This window comes from Gekko japonicus, unplaced genomic scaffold (genome assembly GCF_001447785.1).
Source record: "Gekko japonicus isolate JY-2015 unplaced genomic scaffold, Gekko_japonicus_V1.1 scaffold411, whole genome shotgun sequence".
Classification (NCBI taxonomy): domain Eukaryota; kingdom Metazoa; phylum Chordata; class Lepidosauria; order Squamata; family Gekkonidae; genus Gekko; species Gekko japonicus.
The window spans coordinates 68,281-88,743 of record NW_015160221.1 but is presented as its reverse complement, the minus strand read 5'-3'; the positions used below and the strand labels follow the sequence as shown (position 1 = coordinate 88,743).

Here is a 20,463-nt window from a genome sequence, read left to right as displayed (position 1 = left end):
GCTCAGTGACCCCCTTGAAATCCGTTTCAGACTGCAGATGAGGCACAAGCCGTCCGCAGGGATATACAAAGCTGCCTTATACTGAATCAGACCCTCAGTCCATCAGAGTCAGTCTTGTCTACTCAAGTTCTCAGGCGGAGGTCTTTCGTATCACCTGGGTTCTGGCCACTGTGCGACGCAGAGGGTTGGACTGGATGGGCCATTGGCCTGATTCAACATGGCTTCTCTTATGTTCTGATCACCTAACACCTGATCCTTTTACCTGGAGATGCTGGGGACTGAACCCGGAACGTTCCGCCTGCCAGGCAGAGGCTCCATCACTGAGCCACGGCCCCTCCCTCATCTTCCATCGGCAGTGACATGAGCCTGCACCACGGATTCATTTACAGCAGGCACTCCTGCATTTGTTTCCTCGCCGGGGCCTTTCCGGCAGCACTCAAAGGCACTTTGTGAAAACCCAAAGCGGGTTGCTTTCACAGCTAAACTTAGTTTCTTCATTGTTTGGTCTGGGCCTGAGAGTTTGGTTAATAACTTCCCTTGATTTTCCTTTCGAGCAGACCCCACAATGGAGACGGGCCAGCCAGGGACATCCTGTGTTTGTGAGGGTTAGAATAGCAAGGAGATCTGCCTTGCACGGATCTGATAGCTATCCCAGCAAGTCTGGTGAGCAAGATACAGCCCCTGGACAAGAACACGCATTGCGGGGGGGGGGGCTGAGGGAGGGAGAGAAAACACACAACTCAAGCTAATAAACTTCAGGCCAGGGGAAATATCTGTCAAGCTAGTATCCCACAATGCTATCTGTATATCTATTACAAAGACAAAGTCTGTTTCGGATAATCATTTTAGGGTTCTTACCCTGGTCACAGAGAGATGAATGAGGTATCAAAACACAAAACTCACTAATGTGCGGCAGGGGAAAAAATAGAGATCTTGCCATTTTACCCACCCTCAAAGTCAGATAAACTTGGCAAGAGAAGGGGGGGGAGCCAACCTGAAATAAATTCAGGCTTGCAGTCTTTGAAACCTCTGTAGCTATTGGCTGCAGACACTCTGGCTCATTGCATTGAAATAAGCCTTACCTAGGCATTGGCTCAGCTGGTGGGGTGTTACAGAATGTTTACAAGTATTCCAATAGTTCAATTAAAAAAAACAAAACACCTGTCAGCACACAGGGAGAGATGGGGCTGCACGTGCTTGGAGGGAAGAAGCACACAGAGAAGTGGGTAGCTGTATATGTGCATTAATGTATATGTGCATTAATGTTGCCAGTAACCTGGAGAACAAATTCCCTGCCCCTTTAACAGAATATTAATGCAATATTATTTACCAGGTGGTGGTCATTTACCTCTGTGCCCTGAAAAGTTCAACTGCCCAAGTTACACACATTAAGCTTTTATTAAAGGAGCAATGTATATTTTTTTCTCCAGGGTCTTGGCAACCCTTGGATGTGTTTCTGAAGACAGGATGTCAGCCTTGGCTAAAACTATCCCAGGCCAAATGTCTAAAAGAGCAACAGAATAACCCCCCCAAATGAAACTGTATTGAGTGCTGATTTGAAAACCCATGCTCTAAGCTCTGCTTGCATAAAGGATTGTTCTCTCTGTTACCTAAAAGATATACTGGGGTTTTGCCTGTGGATTTTTACTGGGCTGGGACAGTTAGAAAAACAACACCCCCAAAGCAAATGTCAGTTTGAGCAAAAATTAGGGGGGGGGGAGATTAGCCTTTGGGAGCCAGTGGCATTAACATCCGAGTAAACGTGTTTAGGATTTTGGTGCTGATCTCTTGGGCGTCTTTGAAAATGTGACCTTGTATCTTTCTGAAAAGCCATTTAGACAAAAGAAACCTTTTTCCGTCCTCTGCATTGATTTGTATGTCTCCTGCATTATCTGTTTCAAACGAACCTCTGGCCCATATCAATCAATGGCATAGCTTTTTATGATTACTTAATGGCAACCCTTTCCCCCCACCTGATGACAGTCTTTTCTTCTTCTCCTCTCTCTTTGTCACTTCTAACCAGCCGCTCGTTCCTTAAATAGCAAAATGCTGGTACCAAATGGAAAGGCCATGGCCGGTGTTTAGAATTTTAAAATAAGCCCACGACGTATCACACTGGCAAAACCTCTGTGATTAAGTGCCGAAAGAACAGGGAACAACAAAAGCCATCTCCAGGTACTCCGGCAAAGGGCTGAGCGAGAAATCTCTCTGCGAGATCCGCAGAGCATTTTAACCGGATGGTTTTGTTACATGACTGGCAGCCGAGGCAGAGACCTCTGTGCGTCTCAGAACCTCTGCGAGCTGCTCCCTTGCTATTATCATTGGAGCCCGAGATCTATTCTGAATGGCTTTTATGAGCCCCCTTTTATTTTCTTTTATTTTAAGGGTTATGAATAGTTGTCAGCCTTCTGCAATTTATTCCTCAGTTATCAAGACAAGTTCTCTCTTGTTCATTTTCTTTCTCTCTCTCTCTCTCTCCTTTCTTTCCCTCTTTTCTTTCTTTTTTGCTCTCCTATCTTTCCTTCTCCCTCCCCCTTTCCTTCCTTCCTTCCTTCCTTCCTTCCTTCCTTCCTTCCTTCCTTCCTTCCTTCCTTCCTTCCTTCCTTCCTTCATCAAAGCATTTTAATTGGCCATATTTTTGCTTCATTAATTCTCTCTCCTTTCTTTTTTGCTCTCCTTCCTTCCTTCTTTCCTTCTTTCTATAATCAAAGCAATTTTAATTCACCATATTTTTGCTTCATTAATTTCCTCTCTCTCTCTCTCTCTCTCTCTCTTTCCTTTCTCTCCCTCTTTTCTTTCTTTTTTTGCTCGCTCTCCTATCTTTCCCTCTTTTCTTCCATTTTTTGTTCTTTCTTTTTCTTTCTTTTTACCATCAAAGTGTTTTCAATTGACCCTGTTTTTGCTTCCCCCCGCCCTGTGCACCTTTTGAAATGAGATTTATTTTATGAGGTAGACGTTTTAATTTGAAATTATTGGATTATTCTCCTCTGCTAAACAACAGTGAAGAAGCGTAACCGAGAGCAGGTTTAGCTCAGAGAGAGCCTCCTATTTTTTGCGCTAAGTTATGGCACACTTTTGACACACGCACAAACCTTCAAATACATGTTCCTCTTCCTCTATACCCAACCCTACCCCACAGCCCAAAGTCACCTGGCCCAGACTTCTTCCACTGCATTCTGTGCAGCACACAACTGCTCTGGGGCAGTGACGAATCAGTGATTTTATTTGGATCTCACAGAGAATGAGTAAGTGGCTCTCTCTCCTTCTCCCCATAAGCAGAAGATCCCCCCAGTGCTTAGCTGGAGAGGGCACATTCCCTCCTTGAACCACTGAAGTGGTTTGAACCTGACAGGCATCCTTACATCCATGGAGTCAGGTATAAGTGGCAGCTATCACAGTCCTATCACAGCTTCAGCGATTTCCTCTCAGTAGGCTCCCCATAAAACTGGGGAAATTAAGTTATTCATATTTCCACACCTCATGCCTAAAGCTGGAGAGGGTGCATCTCATTCCTTTAATTAAACCCCAGGTTTCAGAAATCTGCAATTTCCCCCCCTTTAATTATTTCTAGCCTGCTCCGTTCACGAGCCGCTCAAGGCAACTGACATGTGTGTATGCTCCCCACACACTATTATCCTGCCCACAATCTTGTAAGGTAGGTTAAACAGAGAGGTGGAGACAGGCCCAGCGTCCAGAGTGGGGAATTTGAACCCAGCTCTCCTCCACACAAAAGTGCCTCTGAACAGTTACAGATGTCCTGGTTGTCTACTTTTCACTGCCGTGGAGGAAATAAACAACTGTGACTTGAGGACAATCTGCTTCCTCGGCTACGATGGGAAATGGCTCATCCTTCGCAGATAAGCCCTCCTCCACCTTCTAGGGTTCACGGGAAAACACAGTTCTTCTCCCCCACATATATCCAGATCAATTATCCTAGTGGCACACCTCTAGATTGTACAATCCCCTTTAAAAAAGGTAAAGGTTCCCTTGCTCGAAAGCCAGTCGAATCCGACTCTAGGGTTGCGGTGCTCATCTCCGTTTCAAAGCCGAAGAGCCAGCGCTGTCCAAAGACGTTTCCATGGTCATGTGGCCGGCATGTCTAAACACCAAGGCGCATGGAACTGTGTTCCATACAATCCCCATAGCTGTAGGGAATAGGTATGATAGAGAAGAAGATATTGGATTTATACCCCGCCCTTCACTCGGAGTCTCAGAGCAGCTTACAAACTCCTTTCCCTTCCCCTTCCCCTTCCCCTTCCCCTCCCCACAAAAGACACCCTGTGAGGTAGGTGGGGCTGAGAAAGCCCTCTGAGAACTGCTGTTTCACGAACAGCTCTGACAGAACTGTGGCTTGCCCAAGGTCATCCAGCAGCTGCAAGTGGAGGAGTGGGGAATCAAACCCGGTTCTCCCAGATTAGAGTCCACACACTTAACCACTACATCAAACTGGTACAGATGCCTGCCTGTTCCCCACTTCTGAGCAAACAGCATGTTGACAAGGGCAATAAAGATCAGGAAAATGGCATGGACCAAAAGCCTCCAGCCCATGTGATGTTTCCCTGATTGAATTAGCAACTGCTCCCTAGCTTTTTATTTCATACTAAAAAAAAAAAAAAAAAACACCCTACCCCCCACAAGCAAATCAAACACCGATCTCTCAGTGTCCTCAACAATTTGACTTGCAGTTGTCTTGTAACTTGTAAACCTTCTATTACTATTACTTCTTCTTTATTGAGTGTTCACTAAGTACAGCAAGGTACAGGCGGAAAGGGTTGTATACTGTATAACCAATAGCACCTTAGGATTTTATGGTTTTATTTGTATAGTACTGTTTCATATGTTTTATATGGTTTTATCGGCAATTGGTGCCACTGTTGTAAGCCGCCCTGAACCCGCTTGTGGGGAGGGCGGGGTATAAATTGAAATAACAACAACAACATTCCACAACAGCATCTTCACCAGTTATTTATTTCATCTGGGATTTGGATATTCCTGTTGAGCTGCTTTGATTTTGGGCAAAAATAAGTGCTTTGGGGGGAAACAGAAAGCTCTCAAAAACTCCAGTGATAAAAGAGTTTGCTTTCTTTGCCCTTGTTTGCTGCTGTCCCCCCCCCCCATCTGCTGCTGCTTGAAAACCATTTTTATTTTTTGCCTTGGTTAGGTTTCTTTTTCTCCTATAGACTGATCCTAGCCAATCAAGGGTTACATACGACATATGTCACGGCAGTACAAAGCCATGTCCCAGTGCTAAATAGCCAATCAGAGTTGATTGCATGCTGACATCACTGAGATAAATGAGAGCAGACACCATGTTTTCTAGACTGGTCCCATGGGTGATCCTAGTAAGAACCTCCTGGTGGTCTCAAGACAGAGAGATCCGGCTGCCCTCAACCAGGGCCAGGGCCTTTTCAGTCCTGGCCCCTACCTGGCGGAACTCTCTGCCGGAGAACATCCATGCCCTGTGGGATTTGTTACCTTTCCACAAAGCATGTAAGGCAGAGATGGTCTGCCAGGTATTTGGTTGAGTACAGTGACAGTCCAGCATGTAGTCTGGCACTCCCACACACTCCATTCTTCGCAAGCCCCGCCCCCCCAGGAGGCTCGTAAAATCTGAAATTTTATCGCCATCTTGGAATGAGTTGGATGTTGCTGATATATGCACTGTATACTCTACTGTCAGTTTTTAACTTTCAGTTATTTATTGTATGTTCCTTTCTGTTGTAAGCTGCCCTGAGCCCTGCTTGCAGGGAAGGGTGGTCTAAAAATTTAATTAAACGAATGAATGAATCAGGAATGTGAGGGCAAACAACAACAATGCTTCTTGAACAGGCAGATGTTCTTGTCTCCCAAAGGGGTGTGTGTGTCTGCTATCCCCACTGGAAAAGTGGAAGTCAACACCACCCCTTTCTGTTCAGTCCTACATTTAGGCATCTATACCAGGTTTTATGGGCCACCAACCTCAAAACCAAGCACAGGAGCATGTTCAGTGGACAGAAAGGATGGCCAATTGTGAACTCAGCTTCAGTGGAGTTCAGTACAATTTCCATATGACCCTTCTGTTCATATCATATTATAGCCCATGGAATCATATCATGTGAAGCAGTGATAAGCAGTGTTGATTTGCCTTTGAAAGTGCGTATGGAAAGGGACTCAAAGAGTCTCCTCATACCTACCTCAGTAAGCCAAAGAATGATAGTTTTTCCTGGGGAAATTCATTGAGAAACAAGAGTACTTGTTGAAGTGTAAAGGCCTTCTACCAAAGATTTGTCTCTTACAAGTTCAAAAGGACCAATAAGAGATTTGCTCATTTAGTGTCCAGAATCAAGGCTCGTGGTCCAAACTCACCCCTTCCTTTACCATTATACCCTGCAAGGAAGATATTGATTTTTGAACTGGCCAAACAATTCCTGTGCATGCTATGAATGGAAGTTTTACGGTGGGAATCTACCATCACAATCATTGCTGCAACTTTCCCCTTGTTGACGGAAGGAACTTTTCCCTTGTTCCAACAGATGTCGGCAATAGAAACCATGACGGAGAAACTGGAGAGTTTTGCAGCCATGAAAGCAGACGCCGGCGCCTCCTTACAGCCCCTTCCACACCACCCGTTCAACTTCCGGTCACCACCCCCAACGTTGTCTGACCCCATTTTGCGCAAGGGCAAAGAACGTTATACCTGCAGGTAAAAGTGAGATTGGGTAGTTGCTAGCTCACACTGAGAGGTTCAGCTTGAACAGAGCTTCAGGTAGGGACACAAGATGTGAAAAGACTGAACATCAGAGGTACACAGAGCCAAAATGAGTGTCCTCGGCAAGATGCTGTCCAGGGGAACCACACATCTGCATCTAGCACCACGATGCAGATACATTGCTGCTGCTCCTGGATGCTTCAGAGAAGGAGCTGTGGTTCAGTGTTAGAGCATCCACTTGGCATGCAGAAGTTCCCAGGTTCAATCCCCGACATCTCCAGTTACAAGGATCAGGTACGAGGTGACTTGAATACACCTCTGTCTGAGACCCCGGAGAGCCGGAACCTGTCAAGAGTAGATAATGCTGACCTTGCTAGGTCTGAGAGGATAAAGCACTTTCAGTGTCCCCGTATGTCATCTCCATTTTTTCCCCTCATCCAAGGAGGAGAAACCATTTTCCCCCCACCAGCTGGTCCCCCTACTGGACTGCTCCTAGCAGTAACAAGTAGGTTGCTAATTCCATAGCTGCAACAGCTTTTCATATGCTTGGGTCTTTTACGCGTTACTTCACCTGTATTTTAGCCAGTGCCCTGATCCAGATGGCCCAGGCTAGCCCAGGATGGCCTGGGTAAGCAGGGTTGCCCTTAGTTAGTAATTGGATGGGAGGCCCCCAAGGATGTCCAAGCTGGCTATGCAGAGGGAGGCAATGGGAAACCACCTGTGGTCGTGCCTTGCCTTGAAAACCCTATGGGGTCACTATAAGTTGCCTTCTGCTTTGACAGTGCTTTCCACCACTTCCGCCAGTTACGGAAAAGTGGTCTTCATATAGCTAGGGTAGTAGTTGAAGCAGTCCTGCATATACTGAGTTTCAAGACAGAGGCATTTAAACCAGTGTTCCCTCTAAGCTGAGTTAGTGTGAGCTAGCTCACAGTTTTTTAGCCTCTGGCTCACACATTTTTTGTCTTCACTCTGGAAGGATGGCTCCAGAGCAAACTAATGTATGCAGTAGCCCAATCGCTCGCTCACAACTTTAATGCCAGTAGCTCACAAAGTAGAATTTTTGCTCACTAGCTTAGAGGGAGATTTGATTTAAAGAACCCCCTTTCAGTCTTTTCTTCTAATGCCAATATCACATTACAGAATTTCATCTTCCTTGCTGTAGCAAACACATCTTACCTGTTTTGACACCCCTGTCAGAGAATGAGCAGGTGAAGCTGAACACTTCCAAGTGTTCACTCTAAGTGGTTTCTGCAAGATCTTCCCCCCCTTCTATTCTCCTGGCCTCAGGGAGCCACCCCCAGCAGAAAGGAGGGAGGGAAGATCTCAGATCATCCCCTGAACCTCACTAACTAAACTGGTTTGGTAAATGGGGAGGTTTGTGAAGTTTCGTATGACCTCACGAACCAGGACGAACTTGCATTTTCCCGGTTTGTGCCCATCCCAACTAATAGCTACAGGGTGGTCAGGGTTTTTGTTAAGTAAGGAGGGCGTTCAGCTTTCTGTCTGTTCACCACAGTATGAAATTTTTAAAAAAATCATCATAATCATTGTATGGCATTGTGTGTAGTATAGTCAGGAGATCCTAAGATTGTCTGGCAGCCAGAAGTTCTAGCTCTTTTAGCATTATGTACCACTAAGTGGTGAGCTAGACTTGTTTTTAAGGCAAGAGATGTTCTAGAGGTGGTTTGCCATTGCCTACCTCTGCATCATGACCCTGGTATTCCTTGGAGGTCGCCCTTCCAAACACTAGCCAAGGCTGACCCTGCTTAGCTTCCAAGATCTGACAAGATTGGGCTATCCTGGGCTATCCAGGTCAGGGCAAATAATAATAGTATTTATGGTGCTGATAATGATAATGATGATGACAACTAGCGAATAAAGATGTTTGCCAAAGCCTACTTTTTAAGGCAAGGTTTCTTTCACTCTCTTGTCATATTAATAAGCAATCTCTGGATCTTAGCACTGCAGAGTTGGGGGACTTTGAAAATACTGCATAGAGTTCACTATATTTTTTTCTCTTTCTCTTCTCGGCCTCTAGGTACTGTGGTAAGATCTTCCCCCGTTCAGCAAATCTGACGAGACATCTCCGGACACACACAGGAGAACAACCTTACAGGTAAATGTGAGCATAGCTTGTAAACATCGGGAACAACAGCAAAACACTGCAGACACCAATCTCTCAGTTTCCCAGTGAAAATGATTGCTAGGCGGGGGGCTTGGCAAGATTCTTTCCAGCAGGCCCCCTTGCCAGGCATAGACGTAACACAGCCAGTGAAGGCAGAGAGGCAAGTAGAGTTAGCGTATCTATCCGACTATGATTTGGAAGACCTGGATTCAGTTACATGCCCTGCCGTGAAGTTCATTGGGTGGCCTTGGCTGTTTGTTCTTTCAAAGCCTAAAATACCTTAAAGGGTTGTTGTGAGGATAAAATAGGGAAGGGAGAAATGCATGCTATGCTGAGCTTGAGGGAGGGAGGGAGGGAGGGAGGGAGGCCTTTTCTGCTAGTTGCCACTAATTCTTATTCATGCAGGTGGGGGTTGAGCTGCATTGCCGCTGGGAGCATCCATTTGCTTGTGTACCCCTTTTCCTCTGGTGAACATTTGTGGCTTCTACAAGTGCTAACAGGGGTAGGGGTATGAACAGTAGTCAGAGGTGCACAGCAACCATTGCTGCTGTTGGGTTATATGATGGAGGAGGAGGAGGGAGAGCTAGAATCACTGCCTCCACCTTTGGTGGCAGCTTGTATGCCAAGGGAAGGAAGAGGGGCGGGTAAGCCCAACGCCATTGGTGCCCCCACTCAGAAAGAGGAGGGGCAGGCTATATCACAGCCACTGTACAGTGGTCGGCCCACTTCCTCCCTGTGACCGGGGTTGCTGGGAAGGGAGCGTATCTCAGGGTGCGTCCTCCATATGTGCCGTGCTCACAAGATGGTGAATGTGCAGGGGCGGCAGAAGGGGCCAGCATGCTTGTGCCTGCTCCGCCTCTATGCGCATTTAGTCAGCACACAGAAGAGGTTGTGTGCAGAGGGCTACTGATTTTACAGGGACAGGGACCAGAGAGCAGGACTCCCCCGTGGGAAATCAGGACAGAGGAAATGCATGGATGTATCAGCTGATGTTCTTCTGCATTGAATGAAGGGAGCCCAGCAGTATTCACTCACCAGGTCCAAAACACACGCTAGACTGTTCACAGCTTGTTCAGCTCCGTTTTCTTCCAAAAAAGGAGACTTTTATACTTAACTGAAGCTTTAGCAAAATAAAGATGTATTTGGTCTGGTCCTTTCCCAGAAAAAAAAGCTCCATGCATGTTTTTAGCCATCGAAGACCGACTTCTGGTAAATCTCGTTTTGTAACAGCACTCTGGAGAGTTCACACAATGTTTTGAAAAGAGGTTGGTTGATAATTGATTTTCTAATGCTCCCTTTCACAGCTCTGGTTTATAAATTTAGCTACAAAAATACTGTTGTCTGGAAAGAGTTCTGGCTTGGTCCGAGTAGGAAGAAGTCCATCACGGTATCCCAGTTCTTACATCTGTAGTTTTTTTCCCTTATTCTTTTGGTTGCTTAAGGAGTTCCTTTGTTCTTTCCTTTAATAGCCTAAAGTAAAGGTAAAGGTTCCCTTGCTCGAAAGCCAGTCGAATCCGACTCTAGGGTTGCGGTGCTCATCTCTCTTTCAAAGCCGAAGAGCCAGCGCTGTCCGAAGACGTTTCCGTGGTCATGTGGCCGGCATGACTAAACACCAAGGCGCACGGAACGCTGTTACCTTCCCACCGAAGTGGTACCTATTTATCTACTTGCAATTTCTTGCTTTTGAACTGCTAGGTTGGCAGTTCGAGACCCGAGTGCCGTGTGACGGAGTGAGCTCCCGTCTCTGGCCCCAGCTCCTGCCAACCTAGCAGTTCGAAAGCAAGAAATTGCAGGTAGATAAATAGGTACCACTTTGGCGGGAAGGTAACAGCATTCCGTGCGCCTTGGTGTTTAGTCATGCCGGCCACATGACCACGGAGAAGTCCTCAGACAGCGCTGGCACTTTGGCTTGGAAATGGAGATGAGCACTGCCCCCTAGAGTTGGATTCGACTAGCTTTCAAGCAAGGGAAACCTTTACCTTTTTACCTTTAGCCCTGTTTCAGATTGGGGACACATAGGGAGGGAAGAGGGGCTAACCCCTTCATTCCTGCATGGTTTTACATATCCAGACAGCCACTCCTCACTACCTACTGTCTTAATAGTCTTGGAAGGGTGGGACAAAAGACACATACACACACACCTTTCCTCATGAATAGAGGGAGTTGTGCTTTCGACAGGCAAAACGTTGCAGGACGGGGACCTCCTCTCCCCTTTTCACATGGTACTGATCTGAATTGTGGCTATGCAGATCTGAGACACTCCATTAAAAGGCGCTGGAAAAATCTGTGATCTGTCAGTAAATCTATCTGATCCTGCCCGTTCTTCAAGGGGCCCAGGTACACAGTTCTCCCGTCCTCAGTCTTGTCCTCTCAACAACTGTCTGAGGTTGGCTAGGCTGAGATTGGATGTGTGGCCCAAGGTCACCCAAAGAGGTTTTGTATCTGAGTGGGGATTTTTACTCAACTCTCTCCACTAATAGTTAGTTTATTTCAGCTCATATGAGCAATGGTCTCAAGCACATCCACAACATACTACATACAACATACATATAAAATACCAAAACAAGAGTTCAAGACTATACATTCAAATCCAGTTAAAAATATGAGCAGTATAAACAAGTTGAAATATCAAACAAAACCAAAAATGTAAACCTTATCTTAGCAGCAATTATTTACGCCTCAACACTAATAGTACGACCGCTGGACCGCTCTAGATCTCTGCTTCATCTCGTGTGACCCTGGGAAGATGTCTTCAAGAATGTGATGTTTTGCTGTTGTTGTTTCCCAAGGCTATGGGATTTGTAGTCCAGATAGTGTTCACAAACTCTGCCCAGCCTGGACTAGGGTTGCCAGCTCCGGGTTGGAAAATTCCTGGAGGTTGAAGGGGTGGAGTCTGGGAATGGCGGGCTTTGGGGAGGGGAGAGACTTCAGCAGGGCATGACAACATAGTCCACCTTCCATCTTCTTCAGGGCAACTGATCTGTCACCTGGAGATCAGTTGAAATTCCAGAAGATCTCCAGCCCACCCCCTAGAGGTGGGTAACCCTAGTCCTGACAGACTCCATCTTCTGTTGTTAATTGCAGTCTCGTATAGAAGTGAAGTGCCTGAGATGTTTCACCAAAAGGAGCAAGCCCCCAAATCCCCTTCAAATGTTGCATGAAGCAACTAACTCCAACAATTATACTTGCTTGTAGCTGTCCCATTCTCTTTGGTCCTCTGAACTTAAAAGCAGATATTCCTTCATATTCTCTCTCCTCCTTCCAAGGATTTAGATGGAAACCAGCACAGATCCAAGGAGTGTCCCCACTGAGGCCACATTAAATGCAATAACCTTTCGCCTCGTTCCTCATGCGCTCAGCCATTAGGCGCAGCTCCGCTAACATCTCCCTCTGGTTTTGATTTTTTTTAACAAGCTTGTTATCTGGCCTCCACATCCTAACCTTGATCCTCATCACTCACAGTTCCAGCCAAGGCTGTCAAAGGGAACTTTTCAAAGACTTCCTGGACATCTAAATAAATGAACAGATAGGCCGCCAAGTTGGGCTCGCTTTGCACAAGACACTTTGAAGTTCTTGCGAGATGGTAAGAAGGAGCAGGGGAGATGTCCCAAAGACGCGGAGGGTCAGATCCAGGCAGATTTCTCACTCCGTCTTGTCCAATTCCCCTTCTCACTGCAACCCCTGTCCTCCTCGCAAAAGCTTTTGGATTCCCAACTTAGCCTTTTTGGGTGTTTAAAATGCACCTCCTCCTTCATTCTCACCAGGAGAAAGGCTGGCTGGATCCAACTTGAGGCTCAAATGATATAAGCCATAGATAGGGACGAGTGCATTTATGTTTCTCCCTCCACCTCCTTTCTATTTGTTTGTTTGTAAAAGTGGTCACCGTGAAGGGCTTTGGTTGGCCCATTTCCATTGCCGTTCTCTGGTTCTTGTAAAACTGAAGAGAGGCCCAGTAGCCCCTTAAAGACTAAAAAAACTTTATTCCAGCATAAGGTTTCATTAGTCAGAGCTCACTTCATCTTTTATGCATTTATTAGACACATTATATGGTGTTGATGCGTAGAACAGAAGAGCAGCTTAGTGTCTTGGGTCAAACCAACGTGGTACAGAGCAGGGCTCTTTTTGTAGAAAAAGCCCAGCAGGGACTCATTAGCATAATAGGCCACACCCAACCTCAGAAACTCATTAGCATATTAGGCCACACCCCTGACAGCACAGCTCATTAGCACATTAGGCCGCACCCCCATGTTACCAGAAGTGTGGTTATCCAGCCACACCCACCTTTTGCTTGTTATTCTGTTTACCTTGTTTGTTGTCAAAACCCAGGGCTTTTTTTTTGGAGCAGGAACTCCTTTGCATGTTAGGCCACACACACCCAATGTAGCCAATCCTGATGAGTTTCTGCCGTTGGGTGTGGCCTATTATGCTAATGAGTTCCTGCTGGGCATGGCCAAGTTGGGAGCCAGCCGGAATTCCATTCCTGTGCGTTCCTGCCCAAAAATAGCCCTGGTACAGAGTGTTGGACTAGGACCGAGGAGACCTGCGTTCAAATCCTTCTCCATCATGAAGCTCACTGGGTGATCTCGGGCCACTCTCTTTCAGCCTGATCTGTTTCACAGGATTGTTGGGAGAATACAATAGAGGGGGAGAACTGTGTGCTGCCCTGGGCTCTGTGGACGAAGGTAACAGATTGATCCAGTGCAGCATCCTGTTTCGCACAGTGGCCAACCACAAATAGGGGCACAGAAGCCAACACCATCTCCTCTTGCTGCCGCTTCCCAGCAATGGCACTCAGAGGGTTATTCCTTCCAAACATGGAAGCCTCATGTAACCACCATGGCTTCCTAGCCTTTGATAGACCCATTCTCTGTAACTTTGTCTAATCCCCTGTTAATGTGAATATGACATACAGTGCAGGTCATTCCTATGTGTGATATACATGCAGTTGCAATGTTGAGTTCTTAGTGCACAAACACTGTCCAAAACTGCATACATTTATATATAGAATTTTGACACACACGAACAAAATGGCCTGAAAATTCAGATTCGTCAATTTGATTTGCTCAGGGCAGGAGTAACCTCAGACACAGGGGATATCTGTAGCAAACTGGCAAACGTGTTGAATTTGATAGCATCTTTAGCTGGGGTCAAGGGATCTAGAAATATTGGAAACAGGGCGGATGAAATGTCCAGGAATTCAGAAGGGGGGGGGCGCAGTTCAGTGATGATTGTAGGAGGTCTCACATTCAGTCTCTCGCATTACTATGTTGCTGTTTTTTTAAAGGATTTCAGGCAGCAGGACCGGAACGACACTGAGCATTGCTGCCAGTCAATGCAGATGGTGCTAGGCTAGGTGACTTTGTGGTGGGAATAAGACAAAGGCGCCCTTTGGGGACTACCCCACAGCTGAGTGGAAGAGCCCATGCCTTTCACGCTGACATTCCAGGTTCAGTCTCTAGCATCCTCAGTGTTTAAAAAAAAAAATCTCAGGTGCACAGCTGGGAGGAGTCCTTGCCTGAGATCTTAGAGAGCCGGTAATACTAACCTAGATACCAAACCTGACAATGTGGTGGCTTAGAGAGTGGGACCAGGAGTCTGGGGAGCCAGATTCAAATCCTTACTCTGCTGCGGAAGCTCACTGGGAAACCTTAGCCCAGCCAGTCTTAGCCTAACCGACCTCAGAGGGTTGTTGGAAGGAGGGGAGAATAATGCATGCCATCCTGAGCTCCTGGGTGGCTAAAAATCTACACAATAGGGATGGGCACGAACCAGGAAAATAGTGGTTCGTGGTGGTTCGTGGTTCGTTTGATTACACGAACCATGACCTTTCATGAACTTTTCCCATCTCCTGAACTGGTTTATGGTTTGTTCAATTCATGAGTTTGGGAGGTGATAGAGATGCCAAACTCACAGAGAGTCTTCAGCAGGCTCTCCTCCACCGACCCTCCAAGTTTGGCAAAGATTGCATTTGGGATGCCTGAGTTATAGCTCCCCAAAGCAGGTGCCCCAGGAAAGCTCGGCTCTAGCCTCCCCTTAAATCAGCCAGTCATTCTTCCTATCTTGCTTTTACACGATGACAATTTCCTCTCTCCTCCTGCTGCAAAGTGAAAGCAGCTGAGTCAGGGTATGGGGTGTGTGTGTGTGTATGTACACATACACACAATCTGCTCCCATAGAGCAGAATGGGAGCTCCGTGGTTGGCTCCCAGAGCTGCCAATCAAGCTATGGACAACCGCTATGGGTTTTTCTAGGGCACTCCACAAGTCCACTCCTGGTGTTGCCTAGGAATTGATTGAATCAATTCCAGGCTCTCTGGAGAATGAACCACTCTAATGAACCAAATGAACCTCCATGGGGAAAAGGTGGTTTGTTTTTGGATTTGGGAATGATGTGACCAAATGAACCGGTTCAAAACAAAACACAAACCAACCTGGTTTGTGCTCGAACTGTGGTTTGTTTCTCAGTTTGTGCCCATACCTAGTACATAATTATAAATAAAATGCCATTTCATACATCCATAGTATTATTGGGAGTAGTAGAGCACATGCTATGCCTAAGACCACTTTGGACTCCAGAGAAGCAAGCTAGAAATGGTTAGTGAGTGAATCAACAGATATCAGTGATAATAGATCTGGGTGTCTTAATTGGCTGGGGTTGGGCAGGGACAGGTGCTCCCACTCTGTTTCAGATCTCATGTTTTCAGAGGTATTCTACACATATTACCTGGATTTTGCCAACTCCCAGAAATCTCTGAAATGCTTAGCTACCAGGGCTGATCTTTCATCTTATTTTTGGCCTCTGGTGGGAAGGTTAGGGTTAAAGAACAAAAAGTGTTCGGGGTCAGAGAGACAGAAAGAAGGGCAAAGAGCCTTCAGGCAACATACTTCTAAGTTAATCTTGACGTCTTGATCCCAGGCTCATTTTTCAAAATGGTGACAAAATCCCGAGGTGAACATGGGGTCCAAATAACATTCGCGGAGAGTGTTTCATAAATGTATCTCTGCCACATCCAAAAATAATAGGGGAGATATTTTTAGAGACCGAGTCACAGCCACAGCTGTAGCACATCTGGAAAATATGTGCTCTCGGCGCGATGTACAATTGTGACACTTGCCGTTCTCCTGATTAGTTTATTTTTAAGAAAACAAACTGGTACTCCCGCTGATAGAAGGAGAGCTACAAGGGGATAAAACCAGCAGCACATGTGAATGAGGTTTCTTGGTACTGGCAAATGTGCTAGGCAATTGGGTGAAGTTGATTGGTAAACTAATCTCTGCTGTTGCCTGCGCTGGACTAAACATAGCCCCCCCCCCCAATCCTCAATCTCATATAAGCAGAGATTTATGCTGCATTCGTCTTGATTCAATGCACCCAATTGCTCTGAAATCCTTGCTGTTGAGTGCCCCAATGCTGCCCTCTTCAGCAAATTGAAAGAAAACGCATACTGGAATTTTTATGGATTGTGTATTGTCATCATCATTATTAATGCAACTAACGTGGTTGGTTCTGCTCCAGATTCTGCTGCTGCTGGCGTGGTCAGCAGCAGCTGCTGGTGGAGACAGTGAGAAAGACCCCCTGCCCAGATGATGAAACCAGATAGAAATGTCCTTGTAGTTATTTACTGTATTCATATCCCACTTTTCTTGCTGAGACTTGAGCCAGATTACGCAGAATAAAGCAATGCAATCAAATAGCATGGAGAGGTATTAATAAACAATGTAATTTACAGAAATCAGCAACAATGCTAAAAAAGTATCAGACATGATATGTGGGGAACAGGATGCTGGATGGGTGAACTATTGGTCTGATTCTGTACGGCTCTTCTTATGAAAAGGAGACCAGGTAAATACTGAGAAAACAGGCCAATCAGCACTTATTAGCCTAGAGAGTTAAATAGAACCTCCATGTTTGGTGACAGTGTATCTCTGAATACCAGGTGCTAGAGGGCAACAGCAGAAGAAATCTGTTGATTTCACACCTGGCTTGTGCACTTCCCCCAAATGATCATGTTATCCCTTTCAGGAAACAGAATGTTAACATGCATGAAGCTGCCTTATACTGAATCAGACCATTGGTCTATCAAGGTCACTATTGTCTACCGGCAGCTAATCTCCAGGGTCTTGGGTAGAGGTCTTTCACATCCCCTGCTACCTGGTCCTTATAAATTGAAGATGCCAGGGATTGAACCTGGGACACTTACCCCTCCTGGCTGCACAAGATAGTTGCCTTTCCAAATCCACTTTTCATTGCGGTGAGCTAGATGTCAGTAAAATAGAGTGTAAACTAACCAAAGCTGAGCATTGTGAAGTCCCACCTGACTTAATTCTTCCTGTAAAAATCAACAAGGACTTGGGCATGTTTGAAGTCTGAGTGGTTTACATTGACCCTGAATTCTGTCTTTTTTCCAGATGTAAATACTGCGACAGATCATTCAGCATTTCATCAAACCTCCAACGCCACGTCCGAAACATACACAACAAGGAGAAGCCATTCAAATGCCACCTGTGTAATCGGTGCTTCGGCCAGCAGACCAATCTTGACCGGCATCTGAAGAAGCATGAACACGAAAATGTTCCAGGTGAGCAGGAAGGTTGTATACAGCAACTGCACCAAACTGATTTTAAAAAAAAAAGATTTAAAAATTATTGCTTGCATTATGTGGCTGTTACATTTTTAGTGGCGTGGTGATTAGGAGTGCGTGGACTCTAATCTGGGAGAACCAGGTTTGATTCCCCACTCCTCCACCTGCAGCTGCTGGTGTGACCTTGGGCCAGTCACAAGTTCTGTCAGAGCTGTTCTCTCAAGGGCAATTCTCAAAGAGTTCTCTCAGTCCCACCTACCTCACGGGGTGTCTGTTGTGGGTAGGGGAAGGGGTAAGCTGCTCTGAGACTCCTTCGGGTAGTGAAGGGCAGAGTATAAATCCAATCTCCGCCTCGTAAAGTGCTTTGACCAACACTCCTGTTTCATCTTCAGTTGACTTTGAAACTCCTAATGCTTCCTTTCCTCCCGTTCCTTTCCCGCAGTGAGCCAACACTCCGGGGTCATCACGAACCACCTTGGGACCAATGCTTCCTCTCCAACCTCAGAATCAGACAACCATGCACTTTTAGATGAGAAAGAGGACTCGTATTTCTCTGAGATCAGAAACTTTATTGCAAATAGCGAGATGAACCAATCGTCGGCTCTAGCGGACAAAAGGTACACGAGTGAGAACTGGGAGCTGGTGTGTTGTCATGGATAACACCTCAGGCTGGAGAGGCTCGGGTTCGAATCCCCATTAAATCACCTGGTGACCTTGGGCCAGTCACTCCCCCTTAGCCCGACCTACCTCACAAGGTTGTTGTGATGATACAGTGGAGGAGAGGAGAAAGATGTGTGCCACCCTGAGCCGCCTGGATGAAGAACAGGATAAAAGGAACTAAAATAACTGGCCCATGGTCATGCTGTGGACTTCGGGACAAGTGAAGATTAGAACCATGCTCTCTACAGGCCTAGGCTAACTTGCTAACCACTAAACCACACTGCCTGTCTATGAATGGCTCCCCCCCCACACACACACACACTTTCTTGAAGAAATGTATTCCGTTTCTCCTTCCTGATGTTTCTCAGCAATTTTGGCCAATGCCTGAGAAAAAAATCCAGAAACGGTGTTCAGTACAACCCCTCTTTTTTCTGTTCTGTGTCTGCTTTCAAAATTTCTTGTTTCAAGCTGAAATTAGAAAGGAAATCAGAAAGCCGAGGCATCCTTTGTTTTATTTATTTATTTGATCAATTAAATTTCTAGGCTGCTCTCCCCTGTGAGCAGGGCTCAGGGCAGCTTACAAAAGAGATATACAATAAATATATAACTTAAAAATGTTAAAACCAACAAAGAAAGCAACAGGCCTTAGTAAAATTTATCAGTTCCAAGATGGCTGGCAGTCAGAATTCCTGATTTAGCAGATTCCTGTGGGATATCATGAAGCTTTTGATGCAAAATAAAGGTGTGATCTTTAGCCGACTGGTATAACTGATTCTGGGAGTGCATCAAATTTGAAGCCCATGGCTTCTATTTTAAAAAATAACCACTGCACAAAACCTACAAGCAGCCCTTTTCAACATGTTTTGACTACGTGATAAGATGCAGGGCTCACAGAAACTGTGTGAGTTTCCTACCCTTAATTTAGAAAAAACAACTCTTGGTTTGATTGAGAGATATTTAATCTGCCAATGAACTGAGAAAAAGAAACAAACAGGGACCTTTTTATATTGTACATACACGGCGGACAAATGTATGGTGCCAGCTGTAATTATGACTCTTCCATTTTGAGGTTTCCAAATGCCACATATGATGAAATGGACATTTATTATTTTTGCACTGGAATTCCATGTTCCAAGTGGTGCCTAAATGAGACACAAATCAAGGCATTTCTGGTTATCCTTGTGCCAGTGGGGCGGAATGCTTATTTTCTGCTTGAGATAACATTGTTCCTAGACAGCCAGTGTGGCCTAGTGGTCAGAGCATCAGACTAGCATCCGGGAGACCCAGGTTTGAATTCTCACTGCATTTCAGAAGCTCGCTGGATGACCTGGGGTCAGCCTACCTCACAGGGGGGTTGGGATGATAAAATGGAGGGAGGGAGAATGCAGGGCGCCACCCTGAGCTTCATGGAGGAAGTTGGGATTTTAAAAATGCACAAAATAATCTGAACAATCCTGGAGTATCTTTTGCTAAGACATGAGCCAAATCATGTGTGGCTGGCTGTTATAGGGTCATAGGCAAAGGAACACCCAGAAAGAGCAACAGCATTATAAGATATGCCACGACTGGGACTCAAGGGTGCATTTCATGTTGTGGAGGAGGAATGTCAAATGGCATGACTTTGCAATTGGGTTCCGAAAAGTATACCAAGGCCCCAGTCACACGGGCCGGATATCGCAGGGGGGAGGCATGGCTGTTTGCCCCGCAGAGAAATTTCTGGTTATCCTTGTGCCAGTGGGGCGGAATGCTTATTTTCTGCTTGAGATAACATTGTTCCTAGACAGCCAGTGTGGCCTAGTGGTCAGAGCATCAGACTAGCATCCGGGAGACCCAGGTTTGAATTCTCACTGCATTTCAGAAGCTCGCTGGATGACCTGGGGTCAGCCTACCTCACAGGGGGGTTGGGATGATAAAATGGAGGGAGGGAGAATGCAGGGCGCCACCCTGAGCTTCATGGAGGAAGTTGGGATTTTAAAAATGCACAAAATAATCTGAACAATCCTGGAGTATCTTTTGCTAAGACATGAGCCAAATCATGTGTGGCTGGCTGTTATAGGGTCATAGGCAAAGGAACACCCAGAAAGAGCAACAGCATTATAAGATATGCCACGACTGGGACTCAAGGGTGCATTTCATGTTGTGGAGGAGGAATGTCAAATGGCATGACTTTGCAATTGGGTCCCGAAAAGTATACCGAGTTGTAGAAATAGGTCCCACTATGAAACGTTTTGAGACCATAATTCTGTGTTTCAGTGTGTATGAAATGGTAGTTTCAGAAACACATAAACTCAGTAGGAACCAGGGCTCGCTCTTTCTTTCTTTCTTTCTTTCTTTCTTTCTTTCTTTCTTTCTTTCTTTCTTTCTTTCTTTCTTTCTTTCTTTTTGATAAAGAGGTGCACAAGAGGGAAA

General features: G+C 45.8%; 1 protein-coding gene across 1 annotated transcript in view; it reads left to right on the top strand.

The window, feature by feature from the left end:
• PRDM16 (PR domain containing 16) overlaps positions 1-20,463 on the top strand; it is a 325,812-nt gene that overhangs the window by 296,036 nt on the left and 9,313 nt on the right. Inside the window, exons 11-14 of the mRNA XM_015411108.1 lie at positions 6,513-6,682; positions 8,727-8,804; positions 17,222-17,391; positions 17,837-18,011. Of these exons, the coding sequence (XP_015266594.1) occupies positions 6,513-6,682; positions 8,727-8,804; positions 17,222-17,391; positions 17,837-18,011 (593 nt within the window). The remainder of the gene's footprint in view (positions 1-6,512; positions 6,683-8,726; positions 8,805-17,221; positions 17,392-17,836; positions 18,012-20,463) is intronic.